The sequence below is a fragment of the Cajanus cajan genome, chromosome 2 (genome assembly GCF_000230855.2).
Source record: "Cajanus cajan strain Asha chromosome 2, NIPB_CcT2T_4, whole genome shotgun sequence".
Classification (NCBI taxonomy): domain Eukaryota; kingdom Viridiplantae; phylum Streptophyta; class Magnoliopsida; order Fabales; family Fabaceae; genus Cajanus; species Cajanus cajan.
Window position 1 is genome coordinate 12,326,998 of NC_138518.1, and position 18,298 is coordinate 12,345,295.

The window sequence follows — 18,298 nt, forward strand, 5'->3', positions numbered from 1 at the left end:
CTTCTTCCAATCTTAGGCAAGCAAGCCTCTGTCAAATGGTGGGATCAGTTTGATGCATCCCGAGCCAATACACAAGGAGTAGCGCTTTGGTTCCAAAAGAATCCAAAGAGCCTCAAGGCCGCTGATCCAGAAACTTGCCAGTTTCTTAATCAAAAGGCTAAGATCGCAGCAGCCCTTGCAGCATCCACAAACGATGAAGCTTTAGCGACAAATCTTCATCAAATTCTTGAGCTCCTGCAGACAGACTCGGAGTCCAGTTCGTCGAAAGGAAAAGCCAAGAAGGAAGTCTCTTCTCCATCCTCTTCATCCGGGTCATATTTCCATAATGAAGATGATTGCTTCGGAATCAACCTTGATGAAGCATCTGAAGAAGACTGAGTTCCTCCAATCGCTGTTAAAGCACTATTCCGGCTCTGAATATTGACGACATCCTGACGTCATCCTGACCAAAAAAGTCAACAACCCAGAGTCAACAATTACTGCTCATTTTGCGGAAGTGTACTGTTCATTGTAGCAGAAGCGGAAGTGTACTGTTCACTGTAGCGGAAAACTCATTTTACTGTTGTAATAGTAATCACTGTTGTAATAGTACCTTTAAGTTTTCTATAAATTTGTATCCTGCCCAGAAGAGAGAGACCGGTAAGCGTAAAGAGAGTCTAGAGTGAGAACCTCCTCCTTCTCTCTTGCCTTTGTATCTTCTTGTTCAATCAATACAACAATTTTGTATTACTCTTTCTTCTACTTTTATTTCTTGCATCATAAAACTTTGTGAAAACCTGGGATTCGTAAGCCTGACTCGTCAGGTGTGCCCTTGATACCCAGTATTGTGCGGACTACCGCCGCATAAATCTGGTTTTAATTGTTGCATGCTCATCTGCATATTCCTCCTTTCCCGTTTTCCCTAGATCCACCTTCGGGACATCTGGTATATATATATATATATATAATTATGTATGAAGATGAAAGGGGGAAAAAGTTGTTGGCAAATTTAGGAGTAACTTGGGAAGAGTAGGGATTCGTTTATTGTAGAAGTAAGTCTAGATAAACTTACTTCATTCAATAACTCAAGTTCTACATTAAATTTTAAGGATCCAACTGTTGAATTTAAATTTCTTAATGTATAAATCAAGTTTTCAAATTTTTAAAAAAATTTAAAATTTATTTGATACTTCATTTTATTAATTCAATTTGACGGATAATCATAAAAATATTTTATACATTGATTTGAATTAATTAAATGAAGTATTAAATGATTTTTAATTTTTTTTTTTAATTTTACGAACTTGATCTATGCATTAAGAATTTTAAATTTAACGATCGTTAAATTTTGATATGAAACACGAATTATTGAATGAAGTAAGTTTAAATAAATTTATTCTTAAAATACACGAATCCCTCCTAATTTAGAAATAATGTCTTTAACAGAAAAATATTGTTACAAAATCAGTATAAGTTGATTTTTATTCAGTTTTTCTTTTGTTAGATAAGTTCTAAACTTTATATGCATCAACGTAACTTATTTTTTATTTTATAAACTTCAACTGTTATTCAAATCACACGACTTATTTTGCAAACATCTTTTTTATTATAAAAATATAACTAAATTGTAAAAAGTAAATCTCAAACATGCTTTTAGTGTCACTTTTATAAAATGTCAATAAATTTATTATATATTACACCTATATCTGTATATAATATTTTTTATTTACTATTTGTCTCTTTTTTTTTATAATACTTTTTTCTAGTTATCTCTTTCATTAATTGAATTTTATCTAAAAATAAATTTTTAATTAATTAACAACCTTTTTAGGAAAAAATAATGCATACTAGAAAATAATGAGATAATAATTTTCTCTCTTATTAAATTAGAAATATATTTTTTTTATATGTTTCACTCCCGTACTTTCTTTTTCCAAACATTAATTAATCACGTAAAACAAATAAGTGTAAAAAATGTTAATTTTAAAAATATTTAACATAATTAGTTGAAAGGATTGAATAAATTATTGTGTTTGAGATCAGATAAAAATATAATAACAAATTTTTAATTCTTATTTATTATTTTTATATAGAGAGAAAAATAAAGTAAAGTTATTATTTTCATATAAGAACGAGTTCAATCTCAATAGTTAAATTAAAATAAACAATTTAAATTAAAAAAAAATTATAAATAAAATCACAATTTTTAATCACAAATCATAATTGGAGGCATCACTTTAACTTTATAAGGACTAACCAATGGTTAGAAATTATATCACTTTAAAGCTATCAATATTATAGCTTTATGTCCAATTTTTTAATCTAAACTATTTAATTTATTTGAAGAATTAAGATTGAACATTCTCTTCTTCATATAAAATGATATTATTCTATTGACTTTATAAATATACCTATACTTACTATGTATAAAAGGATTAGTGGTTTGTGTTACTTTTTTTTTCTTTCATTTTTTAAGTCCATTGTTTCATTAATTACTTTAAACTACTCAATTTACAAAAATAAATTATACAATTATCTAACTTCAATTCATTTTTTAGTTTTGTAATTTTTTATTTTTCAATAAACATATTTTTCCTCTAGTATATAATATAAGATTTTTTTTAAACATGTAACACCCATTTATCAAATATTTTTATTATTATTGTAATATGGTATTTGGTCAAAATTATTTTTATTATTATAGGAGAATATTATTTTGTATAATCTATAACATTATATAAAGGGGATAAAAAAAGTTTTGGTTTCCATTTTTCTTTAGTCTCTTTTACCCTTTAATAGATAACAAATCACCTCTTAAATTTGTAACTACTTCATTCAAAATTTATAAACCGTCAAACCGCCATTTCACTTCTTATTATAATTTCTATTCTATTCATTTCTCCTGCATCTCTCACTTTTCATCTGTATCACACCCTATTCTTTTTATCTCTGGTAAAATCTTTGTCTCTCATTTTCACTTTTTTCTATTACGTATTTTTGTTTTATTGACTTTGCCATATTTCCCACATCTTGCATTTTCCATCTCTCTCACACCCTATTCTTTTTTTATCCTTGATACAATCTTTGCCTCTCTTTTTCATGTTTTTCTACTAGGTGTTTTTGTTTTATTGACTTTGTTATATTTGTTGATTGGATTCGCAAGGTAAAACTCTTCTTTGTGTGTGGCCATTGTGATAGCAATTGTAGAGGAGTCATTCTTTCGTACAACACAGTTGGTAATTTCTATTTTCTGTTTTGTATCAATAATTGGTTCTCCATTTGTCGTGTTTAAAGATAAATTACATAAATAAATAAATGGTAAAACTATCTTATGACATCTTTCGAATACACGACGGATAAATTTAATGGAGACACGAATATTATTTTAAAACTCCATGTTCATTCGTCAAGAAGATAGCAAAATCGTTCTTTATCAGATTTTGCTTATATAATAAATAAATTTATATAAAGAAACCAAAGCCTTTCTTCATTTACCATGGAGAAAGATAAAGGAAATTTGATAAATTCTTTTTGAAATGAATATTTATAACAATTTTTAAAATACAGGAATTCAGTTTAAAAATTATAATCAAATAAATTTATTCAACATTTTTAAAAACTAAATTAAAGTTGAATTTCTCAAAAGATAAAACATAAGGTCAGAGGGTGAAGTTTTGATATTTCAAAAATATCCGCGAGAGTTGAAGAAAGGTATCAAAGTTATCAAATTACTCTAAAAGATGAGTGGTTTCTTTAGGAATAGTAACTAACTCATAACTAATTGTACCGAGTAGTTTGCAGAGGTTATATATTGAATGGTAACTTCGGCCAATAAAATAAAAAAAAATAATGTATTTGGTTTTTAACATTTAATTAATTTTGAAAATTATTTTTTATTATTTAAAAAGAATAAAATAGTTCAAAAAAATTAAAATTAAAAATTAAAATATGTATAGATGTATACATTTGATTTCTTTTGAGTTTTTTTTTTCAAAATAAATTATTATTATTTTTTAACTAAATTGTTGACTTTAGTCATTTGTTTTCTAAATTATGTTTATTCATTTTTTTAACAAATAAAAAATTAAACTTAAAATTCATAAATTAAATATGTTTCTCAACTTGAATCATTTTTTACCATGAAATTATATTAATAATTTCTACAATATATATTAAATTTAGTCATTTTTAAAACTAAATAATATTTACTCAATTTTTATTTTTTATATAATTTTTTATTAAACTTAAAAATAATAAATTCAATGTGTTTCTCAATTTTAATCATTTATTACCATAAAATTATGTTAATTTTATAAGTTGTGTTTTTAATATCATAACAACCTATGTTTATTTAGTTTGTATTGTTCAACTCTTTTTCTTAATGTAATTTAATTGATTTTTAATTTTTTAGCTCTTCATAGTCATATTTACCATGTTTTTTAACATTGTACATAAGTGAGTTGGGTGAATTGTGAGGGCCTCTACAATATTTTTTTTTATATATATGTTTTTCATATAAAGGAAGTAGCCAAAAAAATATATCAATTATAAATTGTGGTTATGAAATTAATAGTCATATTATCATATCTATTGTCCAACCTTGACCATCACCCACCCATAAAATATAAAAAATTTGAGGATTGTTAAAACAATTCTAAGAACACCTATGTTATAATATTCCCTATCTTTTTTATTTTTTGTTTTTTTTTCTCTTTGTGAATAATCATACTTTGATTTATTTGTGAATTTTTAAATTATTTAATTTTTATTTGTTGATATAGTTGATTTTTAATTTCTCCATTAAATTTTTGTTTTCGATTGTTTTTGATGATATAAATTTTTTCATATAGGATTTTATTGGAACCTTACACAACAAATAAAGTTTTGTTTAGATTTTCTTCTTTGATGGCTTTGGGTATGTACTCTAACTTTTTTTTTCTTTCTTTATTATACTATTTATATTGAACTCAATTATGTGCATGTTTTACTTTTTCTATAATTTTCAAATTTCTATATGATGGTACATAGACATTTTTAGTTCCTCAATATTTACATATTTATATTTTTATTGTATTTTAGTATCTATAACACATATCTATCTATAACATCCATAATCTATAATTTATAATTCATAATTTATAATCTATAATTTATGATCTATAATCTATAACATCTATAATCCATAATCCATAATCTATAACAATAGATATAGGCCTATGTATAAAGAATTTAAAATGACCAATATTCACTCTCAACAATTTACTAGACATGATAAATTTGGAAACTTTTGATTTTTTTTCTACGGTCAAATTAAGATTCAAGGAGATCTTCCTATTATATGAATAGATTAATAGAAAAAATTTGAACTTGTATTTTGACACACAAGTAAGTGATAATGTTATTTTTAAATTTTTAATATGAAACTTTATTATCATCATTTTTTTTTCATAATATTACTTATATTTACTATAGGAAGGTGACTTTGAAAAGTTACGGGATATTTGAAAGGACTAATATTCACTCTCAACAATTTGTTGAATTGACAACATGATTAAATTTAATTTAATTTAAACGTGAGATCTTCATATATTTTTTTATTATTTATTTATTTAATTTTAAATTTCTTTATTGGTTCATCATTTAAAAGTATATTCTATTGGATGGAGTTCTACAATAATAGTAGATAAAACTCAACTTTGGAAAATGGTAAAAGAGAATTGTTGTCTAAAAAATTAGAAAGGTAATATAATAATAGAATTATAAAAATAACTCCTTATATGTATCGATTTGGTGGATATAAAAATATAGTTGTAACATTTCTTCATTTAAATCAATTCTAACTGATATTTTTTAACAATATTAAGACAATTGAAAATGTAAAATTGAGTAATATCTATCATATTAACAACTTTCATACAAAACAAAATATCTACATATTTTAGGTTGAGTTTATTTTTTCATAAACTATAAATAATTAATTACATGAATCGTTAAATATCTCATATTTATATATGACATTATATTATTTATTTTTGTAATTTTTTAAAGTCAAAGAAATTATGGATGACATATTCTATAAAGAATTAAGATTAATTCTCGAAAGGTATGAGATTATTCAATTTAATTATTTATTAATTCTGATATATGTTTTAGTTCATGTTAATGTTAACTAAAAATAATAGCAAAATGACATTTAATTTCTATCATAAATTACAGGGAAGCTAAAAATTGTCCTGAGGTGGAATCTTTATTTGGTCTTCCTATTAAGCAAATTTTATGATTGTAAAACATAATGTTGTGTAAAATTTTTTATATCATTATATGCCAACAAATGAATTCATTCCATAGATAAGTTATTTTAAATTTTAAGATAATATACATATAAAGGCACGAAGTGCCTCGAGCCCGCTAGTTATAAGTAATAAACATTAGTTTTTAAAGTTAAATTAAATTTCTTTTATACATTTATATATATATATATATATCTATAACATTATATAAAGGGGATAAAAAAAGTTTTGGTTTCCATTTTTCTTTAGTCTCTTTTACCCTTTAATAGATAACAAATCACCTCTTAAATTTGTAACTACTTCATTCAAAATTTATAAACCGTCAAACCGTCATTTCACTTCTTATTATAATTTCTATTCTATTCATTTCTCCTGCATCTCTCACTTTTCATCTGTATCACACCCTATTCTTTTTATCTCTGGTAAAATCTTTGTCTCTCATTTTCACTTTTTTCTATTACGTATTTTTGTTTTATTGACTTTGCCATATTTCCCACATCTTGCATTTTCCATCTCTCTCACACCCTATTCTTTTTTTATCCTTGATACAATCTTTGCCTCTCTTTTTCATGTTTTTCTACTAGGTGTTTTTGTTTTATTGACTTTGTTATATTTGTTGATTGGATTCGCAAGGTAAAACTCTTCTTTGTGTGTGGCCATTGTGATAGCAATTGTAGAGGAGTCATTCTTTCGTACAACACAGTTGGTAATTTCTATTTTCTGTTTTGTATCAATAATTGGTTCTCCATTTGTCGTGTTTAAAGATAAATTACATAAATAAATAAATGGTAAAACTATCTTATGACATCTTTCGAATACACGACGGATAAATTTAATGGAGACACGAATATTATTTTAAAACTCCATGTTCATTCGTCAAGAAGATAGCAAAATCGTTCTTTATCAGATTTTGCTTATATAATAAATAAATTTATATAAAGAAACCAAAGCCTTTCTTCATTTACCATGGAGAAAGATAAAGGCAATTTGATAAATTCTTTTTGAAATGAATATTTATAACAATTTTTAAAATACAGGAATTCAGTTTAAAAATTATAATCAAATAAATTTATTCAACATTTTTAAAAACTAAATTAAAGTTGAATTTCTCAAAAGATAAAACATAAGGTCAGAGGGTGAAGTTTTGATATTTCAAAAATATCCGCGAGAGTTGAAGAAAGGTATCAAAGTTATCAAAGTACTCTAAAAGATGAGTGGTTTCTTTAGGAATAGTAACTAACTCATAACTAATTGTACCGAGTAGTTTGCAGAGGTTATATATTGAATGGTAACTTCGGCCAATAAAATAAAAAAAATAATGTATTTGGTTTTTAACATTTAATTAATTTTGAAAATTATTTTTTATTATTTAAAAAGAATAAAATAGTTCAAAAAAATTAAAAATTAAAAATTAAAATATGTATAGATGTATACATTTGATTTCTTTTGAGTTTTTTTTTTCAAAATAAATTATTATTATTTTTTAACTAAATTGTTAACTTTAGTCATTTTTTTTCTAAATTATGTTTATTCATTTTTTTAACAAATAAAAAATTAAACTTAAAATTCATAAATTAAATATGTTTCTCAACTTGAATCATTTTTTACCATGAAATTATATTAATAATTTCTACAATATATATTAAATTTAGTCATTTTTAAAACTAAATAATATTTACTCAATTTTTATTTTTTATATAATTTTTTATTAAACTTAAAAATAATAAATTCAATGTGTTTCTCAATTTTAATCATTTATTACCATAAAATTATGTTAATTTTATAAGTTGTGTTTTTAATATCATAACAACCTATGTTTATTTAGTTTGTATTGTTCAACTCTTTTTCTTAATGTAATTTAATTGATTTTTAATTTTTTAGCTCTTCATAGTCATATTTACCATGTTTTTTAACATTGTACATAAGTGAGTTGGGTGAATTGTGAGGGCCTCTACAATATTTTTTTTTATATATATGTTTTTCATATAAAGGAAGTAGCCAAAAAAATATATCAATTATAAATTGTGGTTATGAAATTAATAGTCATATTATCATATCTATTGTCCAACCTTGACCATCACCCACCCATAAAATATAAAAAATTTGAGGATTGTTAAAACAATTCTAAGAACACCTATGTTATAATATTCCCTATCTTTTTTATTTTTTGTTTTTTTTTCTCTTTGTGAATAATCATACTTTGATTTATTTGTGAATTTTTAAATTATTTAATTTTTATTTGTTGATATAGTTGATTTTTAATTTCTCCATTAAATTTTTGTTTTCGATTGTTTTTGATGATATAAATTTTTTCATATAGGATTTTATTGGAACCTTACACAACAAATAAAGTTTTGTTTAGATTTTCTTCTTTGATGGCTTTGGGTATGTACTCTAACTTTTTTTTTCTTTCTTTATTATACTATTTATATTGAACTCAATTATGTGCATGTTTTACTTTTTCTATAATTTTCAAATTTCTATATGATGGTACATAGACATTTTTAGTTCCTCAATATTTACATATTTATATTTTTATTGTATTTTAGTATCTATAACACATATCTATCTATAACATCCATAATCTATAATTTATAATTCATAATTTATAATCTATAATTTATGATCTATAATCTATAACATCTATAATCCATAATCCATAATCTATAACAATAGATATAGGCCTATGTATAAAGAATTTAAAATGACCAATATTCACTCTCAACAATTTACTAGACATGATAAATTTGGAAACTTTTGATTTTTTTTCTACGGTCAAATTAAGATTCAAGGAGATCTTCCTATTATATGAATAGATTAATAGAAAAAATTTGAACTTGTATTTTGACACACAAGTAAGTGATAATGTTATTTTTAAATTTTTAATATGAAACTTTATTATCATCATTTTTTTTTCATAATATTACTTATATTTACTATAGGAAGGTGACTTTGAAAAGTTACGGGATATTTGAAAGGACTAATATTCACTCTCAACAATTTGTTGAATTGACAACATGATTAAATTTAATTTAATTTAAACGTGAGATCTTCATATATTTTTTTATTATTTATTTATTTAATTTTAAATTTCTTTATTGGTTCATCATTTAAAAGTATATTCTATTGGATGGAGTTCTACAATAATAGTAGATAAAACTCAACTTTGGAAAATGGTAAAAGAGAATTGTTGTCTAAAAAATTAGAAAGGTAATATAATAATAGAATTATAAAAATAACTCCTTATATGTATCGATTTGGTGGATATAAAAATATAGTTGTAACATTTCTTCATTTAAATCAATTCTAACTGATATTTTTTAACAATATTAAGACAATTGAAAATGTAAAATTGAGTAATATCTATCATATTAACAACTTTCATACAAAACAAAATATCTACATATTTTAGGTTGAGTTTATTTTTTCATAAACTATAAATAATTAATTACATGAATCGTTAAATATCTCATATTTATATATGACATTATATTATTTATTTTTGTAATTTTTTAAAGTCAAAGAAATTATGGATGACATATTCTATAAAGAATTAAGATTAATTCTCGAAAGGTATGAGATTATTCAATTTAATTATTTATTAATTCTGATATATGTTTTAGTTCATGTTAATGTTAACTAAAAATAATAGCAAAATGACATTTAATTTCTATCATAAATTACAGGGAAGCTAAAAATTGTCCTGAGGTGGAATCTTTATTTGATCTTCCTATTAAGGAAATTTTATGATTGTAAAACATAATGTTGTGTAAAAAATTTTATATCATTATATGCCAACAAATGAATTCATTCCATAGATAAGTTATTTTAAATTTTAAGATAATATACATATAAAAGTACGAAGTGCCTCGAGTCCGCTAGTATATAATAAAATAAAAAAGAGATAAAATTAAGTGGGCTGTATTTAGAAAACGGTTATAACAGTTAGTGTAAGACAGTTGTAAAAGGATTGGATTTGGACTGCCATATATGTAAATATAACAGATAGCATTCGTTTAGTAAATTGAAGCAAGTGAGAGAAGCAAGAGTGGATGCTGATAAAGAAGAGGAGCAACGCAACCGCGAAAGACGCCGGAACACAGAGGTCATGTATTATATTTCTCAAAGAAATCTTAATTTAATAATAATTACACATGTAGGAACCAAAGACGCCAAAAACACAGAGGTGTTACAACGTGTGATAACCATGCAGAACGTGTTTCAAAATTTGGCTAACAAGTCAGTAACCACAACAGAATGATCCACATTATAGAAAATTTCATGTATATATTTATTTTTTGTCTTTTCCTGCTTTCATAAATTATGATTGTGAGCCAACGGATTTAACACTTAATTCACCAACTAGTCATACTTGTTTTCCACAGACAATAATTAAGGTTTAGGAACTGATTAAGAACTTCTTCAATATATATATAACCAAATGAAATTTAAATCATAACCTTAAGTTTGTTCCAAAAATTTAAAAACAGTTTATAAAAAGATTATAAGCCATTTCTATGGCTCAGATAAGCTATTCTAAATACTCCCTTTATTGTTGAATTCCCTGGACTTGGTAATCAATTTGTTATTCAATAAAAGACTAGAAACTGTATTATTTTGTAGAAGTTTCTTCTCAACGTCCAGTCACAGCCTAAACTATATTATATAAGGGGTAGCAACTAAACTAGGAAAATGTACATATGGAGGAAGTGAAAGAAATAAAAAATTACCCAAAAAGAAAAATTAAAGCGTCAAAGACGTGTAATATATCAGAGAACCTTGAGTAGCTTAATGACAACTAGAAAAAGAAAATGTAAGCACACGAAAACGAAACAAACTAGACATGAAATATAATTCTATCGAATGAATGAATTCTAAACTCTATCTTTTCGTACTTCAAGAACAAAAAAATCAAAGCGTTTGTTGGAGGGGTCCCAATAAAGACCAACAGTATCGTACAACTTTAAGTCCCTTCTCTTAGAAAAATCTTTGTTCCAGTTTCCCGTGAAAACATAAGATTTTGATCTTTTCTGAAAAATGAGAGAATGCTTGGTCTTTGTGTCAACATCCCAAATGTCAACTTCATATCCTTTTTCCATCCGATCATCAGAAACTTCCAACACAGGAAGCACAAATCTCTCTGCTTGTCGTTTCAACACCAAGAGTCCCTTATTCAAATCAAAGACTTGCAACTGCTTCTTGATTTTCCAAGGGCCTGCTTGTGACTCCAGCGTTCCTGGATCTGAATCATGTTCCTGTTCCGTTGTTTCCAAATTCTCTGGAACATTTTGCGGATTCATGATTGCCATAAATTGATCTAGCACATTTTGCTGTTCCATTGTTGGAAAATGTTTTTGACACATTCTACTGCTCTATGGTTGTCAAATGTTCTGGCACATTCATCATAGTTTCAAAATGTTGTAGTTGTAGCACATTCTACTGTCCCATGGATGCCAAATATTCTGGCTCATACTGCATGGTTTCAAAATGTTGTAGTTGTAGCAAATTCTGCTACTCTGTAGTTGCCAAAATGTTGTGGTTGTAGCACATTCTGCTGACCCATGGTTGCCACATTTTCTGGAAAATTCTGCTGCTCCATGGTTTCTAAATGTTATGGAAGATTTTGCTGTTCTATTGGTTCCAAATTTTGTTGAACATTCTTCTGCTCTAATTCTACCAAATTTTCTGGAAAATTCTGCTGGTACTTTATTGCCAAACATAGATCCATCAGATTCAAAGGATCCAGGGTTTCCAAATATTGATCTAGCAGATTCTGTTGGTTCATGGTTGCCAAAAGTTCCAGCACATTTTGATGCTGCTCCGTGGTTCCCAAGAATTGATTTAGCTGTTGTAGCACCTTCTGCTTCTTCATGGTGTTCAAACGTGGTAGAAGAAGCACATTTCGATGCTTCATGGTTGCCAACTGTTCTGGCACATTCTGCATGGTTGCCAAATGTTCCATCACATTTTTCTGCTCCATTGTTGCCAAATTTTCTTGCACATTATGCCGCTCCATAGTTGGAAAATGTTCTTGCAGATTCTGTTGCTGTGTGGTTGCCAATTGTTCTCGCACATTCTTCATGGGTTCAAAATGTTGTAGCATATTCTGCTGCTCCATGATTGCCAAATATTTGGGCTCATTCTGCATGGTTTCAAAATGATCTGCAAAAGTCTTTATGCTCTCCCTATGTTCATTCTGCATGGTTACCAAATATTCTGGCACATTCTTCAGCTGCATGGTTTCTGAACCTGGCACATTCTGCTGCTCTGTGTTCTTGTGAGTGTTTCTTTCCCTACAATACAAAAGTGTAATTACTATTAACCTTTTCTTTCAAAAAGAATATACACACCAGGAAACCATAGTTTTCATATTACTTTTATCAAAAAAGTATAATAATTATGTTACATCCAATTTTGAGTGGTAAGAAGAATGAGATATAAGAAGAAAAACTAAAGAAAGTAATGAAAGAAAATGACGTGACAAGAGTAAATCAAAGAGAAAGATAAAGAAGAAAATGAGGTGAAAATTGATAACTAAAAGAAAATACATTAGTTGTTGGATGTATCTTTGTTCTTGAAGTTTTAGGTGGTGGTCCAAATCCTTGTTGTGTTGCTCGAGTTCCTCTGCTTTGCCTCTTGCACCATCCATTCTTGCTTCTTTCTCTTTAGTTTTTTCTCTCTCTTGCTCAGATTCAATGATATGAATGATCTAAACGTAATGGCGTGACTTGCATGCATGGTTACTGTATATATAACTTTTGTTACATCCATATATAATCGTATTAAATATCTATATAACAAGGACTTTAACTCCATACAGTTATATTACAACTGCATCACTCTAACTGTTATAACCGATTTCCTTCTACATATATGTAATAGTTGCAATTCACATACACTAATGTAGTAATAAGTACACACGAGGATTCCTACTTCTTTCATAATAATTTTTTTATTAAATAATAGCTAAATTAATTAAGTAGTAAGTACTATAGAGAAAATAGTACATTGACCGAGAAAATTGTGCATGATGGCAGAAGACTAGAAGAGTGTGTGAAGTAGTCTACGCTGGCTGAACAGTGTTGTGTTTTGTATTAACCAACAAAGGCATATTGGCATCCATACTGGGACACGGGTCAAATTGGTGCTTTTAAATTAGGGTCGCTGTCATGAATCATGATCACAGTCACGTTAAAATTTTCGTAATCAATGTTTTTTATTTAGTAGAGTTTATTTTAAGTAAACATTATCCAGATTTTTATGCTATATTTTTTTTTTAATAAATACATGCAAGTATTTATAGATACCCTCAAATACTATAAAAAATTTGCGAATACCTAAATGGACAACGGTGCAAATACAGAGAGAAGTATGGTGTGAGTATTTATTCAATGGAGAGAGGGTAGTGAGACTTACCTATAGTTTAATATAAGCATATATTATGAAAGAAGTAGCAAACGAGAAATCCTCTTGCGTAATTATTACTACTACATAAGTGTATGTGAATGGCAACTATATTACAGGATGCATACGTAGAAGAAATTCGGTAACAGTTAGAGTGATGCAGTTTTAATATAACTGCATGGAGTTAAAGGCCTTGTTATACAAATATTTAGTACGGTTAGATATGGATGTAACAAATGTTATATATACAGTAACCATGCATGCAAGTCATACCATTACGTTCAGATCATTCATCATTGAATCAGAGCAAGAGAGAGAGAGAAAACTAAAGAAAAAGAAGCAAGAATGGATGGTGCAAGAGGCAAAGAAAAGGAACTCGAGCAACGCAACAAGGATTTCGACCCCCACCAAAAACTTCAAGAACAAAGATACATCCAACAACATATGTATTTTCTTTTAGTTATATCAATTTTCAGCACATTTTCTTCTTTATCTTTCTCTCTGATTTACTCGTCTCACGTCATTTTCTTTCTTTACTTTCTTTAGTTTTCCTTCTTATCTCAGTCTTCTTACCACTCAAAATGGGTGTAACTTGATTATTGTACGTTTTTGATAAGTGTAATGTGAAAAGTATGGTTTCTAGGTGTGTATATATATATATTCTTTCTGAAAGAAAAGGTTAATAGTGATTACAATTTTGTATTGTAGGGAAATAAACACTAGCAAGAACAAGCAGCAGAATGTGCCAAAATATTTAGAAACCATGCAGCAGAAGAATGTGCCAGAATATTTGGTAGCCATGCACAATGAACATATGGAGAGCATAAAGACTTTTGCAGGTCACTTTGAAACCATGCAGAATGAGCCCAAATATTTTGCAATCATGGAGCAGCAGAATATGCTACAACATTTTGAACCCATGAAGAATGTGCGAGAGCAATTGGCAACCACAGAGCAACAGAATCTGCAAGAACATTTTCCAACTATGGAGTGGCATAATGTGCCAGAAAATTTGGCAACAATGGAGCAGCAAAATGTGATGGAACATTTGGCAACCATGCAGAATGTGCCGGAACAGTTGGCAACCATGGAACAGCGAAATGTGTTTCTTCTACCACGTTTGACAAACATGAACACGCAGAAGGTGCTACAACAGCTAAATCAATTCTTGGGAACCACGGAGCAGCATCAAAATGTGCTGGAACTTTTGGCAACCATGGACCGACAGAATCTGCTAGATCAATATTTGGAAACCTTGGACCCTCTGAATCTAATGGATCTATGTTTGGCAATAAAGGACCAGCAAAATTTTCCAGAAAATTTGGTAGAATTAGAGCAGCAGAATGTTCTGCAAAATTTGGAACCAATAGGGCAGCGGAGTGTTCCAGAACATTTGGAAACCATGGAGCAGCAGAATGTTCCAGAAAATATGGCAACCATGGGTCAGCAAATTGTGCTACAACCACAACATTTGGCAACTACGGAGCAGCAGAATGTGCTACAACTACAACAGTTTGAAACCATGCAGTATGAGCTAGAATATTTTGCATCCATGGGACAACAGAATGTGCTACAACTACAACATTTTGAAAATATGATGAATGTGCCAGAACATTTAACAACCAGAGAGCAGCAGAATGTGTCAAAACATTTACCAACAATGGAACAGCAAAATGTGCTAGATCAATTTATGACAACCATGAATCCGCAAGATGTTCAAGAAAATTTGGAAACAACGGAGCAGGAAGATGATTCAGATTCTGAAACGCTGGAGTCACAAGCAGGCCCTTGGAAAATCAAGAAGAAGTTGCAAATCTTTGATTTGAATAAGAGACTCTTGGTGTTGAAACGACAAGCAGAGAGATTTGTGCTTCCTGTGTTGGAAGCTTCTGATGATGAGATTGAAAAAGGCTATGAAGTTGACATTTGGGATGTCGACACAAAGACTACGCATTCTCTCATTTTTCAGAAAAGATCAAAATCTTATGTTTTCACAGGAAACTGGAACGAAGATTTTTGTAAGAGAAGGGACTTAAAGTTGTACGATACTGTTGGTCTTTATTGGGATCCCTCCAACAAGTGCTTTGATTTTTCTGTTCTTGAAGTACGAAAAGATAGAGTTTAGAATTCATTCGTTCAATAGAATTATATTTCATGTCTAGTTTGTTTCATTTTCTTGTACTTACATTTTCTTTTTCTAGCTGTCATTAAGCAACTCAAGGTTCTTTGATATCTTACAAGTCTTTGACGCTTTAATTTTTCTTTTTTGGGTAATTGAGGTTTTTCTTTCATTTCCTCTATATGTGCATTTTCTAGTTTAGTTGCTACCCGTTATATAATATAGTTTAGGCTGTGACTGGAAGTTGAGAAAGAACTTTTACAAAATAATATAGTTTCTAGTCTTTTTCTGAATAACAAATTGATTCCCAAGTCCAGGAAATTCAACAATATGGGGACATTTAGAATAGCTTATGTGAGCTATAGAAATGGCTTATAATCTTTTTATAAGCTGTTTTTAATTTTTTTTTACGAGCTTAAGGTTATGGTTTAAGTTTGCATTTGAGTATATATATTGAAGTGCTTAATTATATTAGATCATAAACCTTAATTATTGTTTGTGGAAAAAAAAGTATGACTGTTGGTACATTAAGTGTTAAGTTCGTTGGCTCACAATCATAATGGTTTGATCATACATGGTTGAACATCATCTAGCATTTAAAATCTACATTCAAAATCAATATTCAAGAACACATGCAAAAATTAATATTCAAGATATACAATGAGAAAGAGATAAATTGATTTGCACAAAGATTTATACTAGTTTATTTTTCAAAAAGATTTGCACGAAACTACATCCAGTCTTCTATATATGATCAACCTTAGATCAAAGAATTTTCACTATTTGACAAAATGAATTACAATGAGATAATTGATCAACCTAGGCCCTAAAAGCACTTTCATACGCCTTGTAGGAATCTTTTGCTAATCCCTTAATGAGAGAACTCATTTCTCTGGCTTGTACACTCAATAAGCACTATCTTAAGACATAATTTCCTATTAGAGATCATTAAAAAGCAAGAATTAGGATTATAAGGAATAAACCTTTCGAGCACAAGTTTTCTCTCTCAATCTTGAACACTTCTTGATTATCTTCTTGATTGAGAAAGCTTTGAAATGATTCTTGAAGAATTCTTTCTTTCTTATAGAGTATTTGCTCACATGTGGTTTCTCTCATGAAAATTCTTGCTTTCTCTCTTTTAGAAACTCACTTTTCAATTTCTGAACTATTATATAATCTCCTTTTAAACTCTTAAAAAAATGAGGTGTATTGAATTTATGTAGAAGAACCTTCGTTATAATGTAAACGGTAACTTTATGAATTGAAGAATCTTCTATCATGAATCAAGGAAGCATGAGTGATGAGATTTTTAGGCAATATAAGAAGGAGTATGAGTTGTTGAATCTTGGGGACTTGAAAGATACTTATAATTTCTATTTTGATTGATGAGGTTTTTGGGCAATATAAGAAGTATGAGTTGTTGAACCTCAGGGACTTGGAAGATACTTATAATTTCTATTATGAGTTCACTAATTATCTCACTCTTATATTCTCCTAAGATCACATACATATGATATTTCTACCATCTAATGTTATTGAGTTCATTAATATCCTTACATTTAGAAGTTCTGAGTCTAACTCAATAAATGATTTCCCAGTTCATCCAGTTAGAAACCTTACATTAATTTTTAGAACTTATTCAACTAACAACTCCAAATATATTCCTAATATTTAGAATTGTTAGGTGATTTGATTCAAAATAAGATTCAAAAAATGTTTTCCAACTAAAATTCAAATCAAAGATCAAATATGAGTGATCAATCACCTTAACATCCAGAACAAAATCAAAATTACTAACAATGAATAATAGAAAATTACACACTCACAAATATAATCAAAAGGAGTATATATATGAGAGTTTAACATATTACATTCGACCCCAAAAGTTGAAAGGATCCTAGAATTCCATTTCCAATTGATCCTTGGACTCCTTGTTTGCTCTATAATTTTTTGCTTAAGTTTCCACCGTTCACCTCATCTATTTTTCCTCCAAGTCCTTATATAGGTGCAAGAAAATAAAATAGAGCATAGAGGGGAGAGGGTAAACCACTTAACCATTTCCAAACAATTGAGTAGTTTGGAGGATTCTTCATGGTAAAGAAACTTCAATGGTTAAGCCCTTTTGAATCTGCATGGGAAGCCAAAAACATGCATCCCTCTAAAGTCAATATGCTCAACCCTTTCCAAACAGTTGAGCGTTTGACCTCTACTCCAAGTCTTGCTCTCTACCATTGATCTGTTAAGCCATTTCAAAAGGCTGAGTAGTTTTGGTGTTTTAAGACTCCAAAATCCTCTTTTAATCCTACAAGACAAGAAGCAAAAGGGTTATTAATAGAAATCCTATCAACTATCTACAAAATGACTTATTTACACAACCTTTTGATTTTCCACATTTAGGGGTTAACTTAAAATTTTCTTAATTTTAAAACCAAGTTAAATAAGTGTCAAGTTAATCACATAATTTAAATAAAATGGACACTTATCAATGAATAGTCATCATCAATGA

General features: G+C 28.1%; 3 protein-coding genes across 3 annotated transcripts; 1 reads left to right on the forward strand and 2 right to left on the reverse strand.

Moving 5' to 3' along the window:
* Positions 1-11,026: 11,026 nt before the first annotated feature.
* LOC145955249 (uncharacterized) lies at positions 11,027-13,182 on the reverse strand. Its single transcript, XM_083069943.1, has 2 exons — positions 12,818-13,182; positions 11,027-12,562 (listed from the first exon to the last, which is right to left on the reverse strand). The coding sequence occupies exons 1-2, from the start codon at positions 12,916-12,918 to the stop codon at positions 11,881-11,883; spliced, it is 783 nt and encodes a 260-aa protein (XP_082926069.1). The 5' UTR covers positions 12,919-13,182; the 3' UTR covers positions 11,027-11,880.
* LOC145954720 (putative B3 domain-containing protein At1g78640) lies at positions 11,144-11,608 on the reverse strand. Its single transcript, XM_083069411.1, has one exon. The coding sequence runs from the start codon at positions 11,606-11,608 to the stop codon at positions 11,144-11,146; it is 465 nt and encodes a 154-aa protein (XP_082925537.1).
* A 627-nt stretch (positions 13,183-13,809) lies between the features above and the next one.
* Positions 13,810-15,905, forward strand: LOC109791954 (uncharacterized). The gene is made up of 2 exons (XM_083067908.1): positions 13,810-14,119; positions 14,382-15,905. Exons 1-2 carry the CDS (start codon positions 14,019-14,021, stop codon positions 15,796-15,798), a joined length of 1,518 nt encoding a protein of 505 aa, XP_082924034.1. The 5' UTR covers positions 13,810-14,018; the 3' UTR covers positions 15,799-15,905.
* The last annotated feature ends 2,393 nt before the right edge of the window (positions 15,906-18,298 follow it).

Bases quoted from the DNA above. Each gene is read 5' to 3' on its own strand.
- LOC145954720 (XM_083069411.1), bottom strand. From the start codon at position 11,608: ATGGAACAGCAAAATGTGCTAGATCAATTTATGGCAATCATGAATCCG.
- LOC109791954 (XM_083067908.1), top strand. From the start codon at position 14,019: ATGGATGGTGCAAGAGGCAAAGAAAAGGAACTCGAGCAACGCAACAAG. The intron at 14,120-14,381 runs GTATTTTCTTTT...TTTGTATTGTAG, and splicing joins AGATACATCCAACAACATAT to GGAAATAAACACTAGCAAGA.
- LOC145955249 (XM_083069943.1), bottom strand. From the start codon at position 12,918: ATGGATGGTGCAAGAGGCAAAGCAGAGGAACTCGAGCAACACAACAAG. The intron at 12,563-12,817 runs GTATTTTCTTTT...TTTGTATTGTAG, and splicing joins AGATACATCCAACAACTAAT to GGAAAGAAACACTCACAAGA.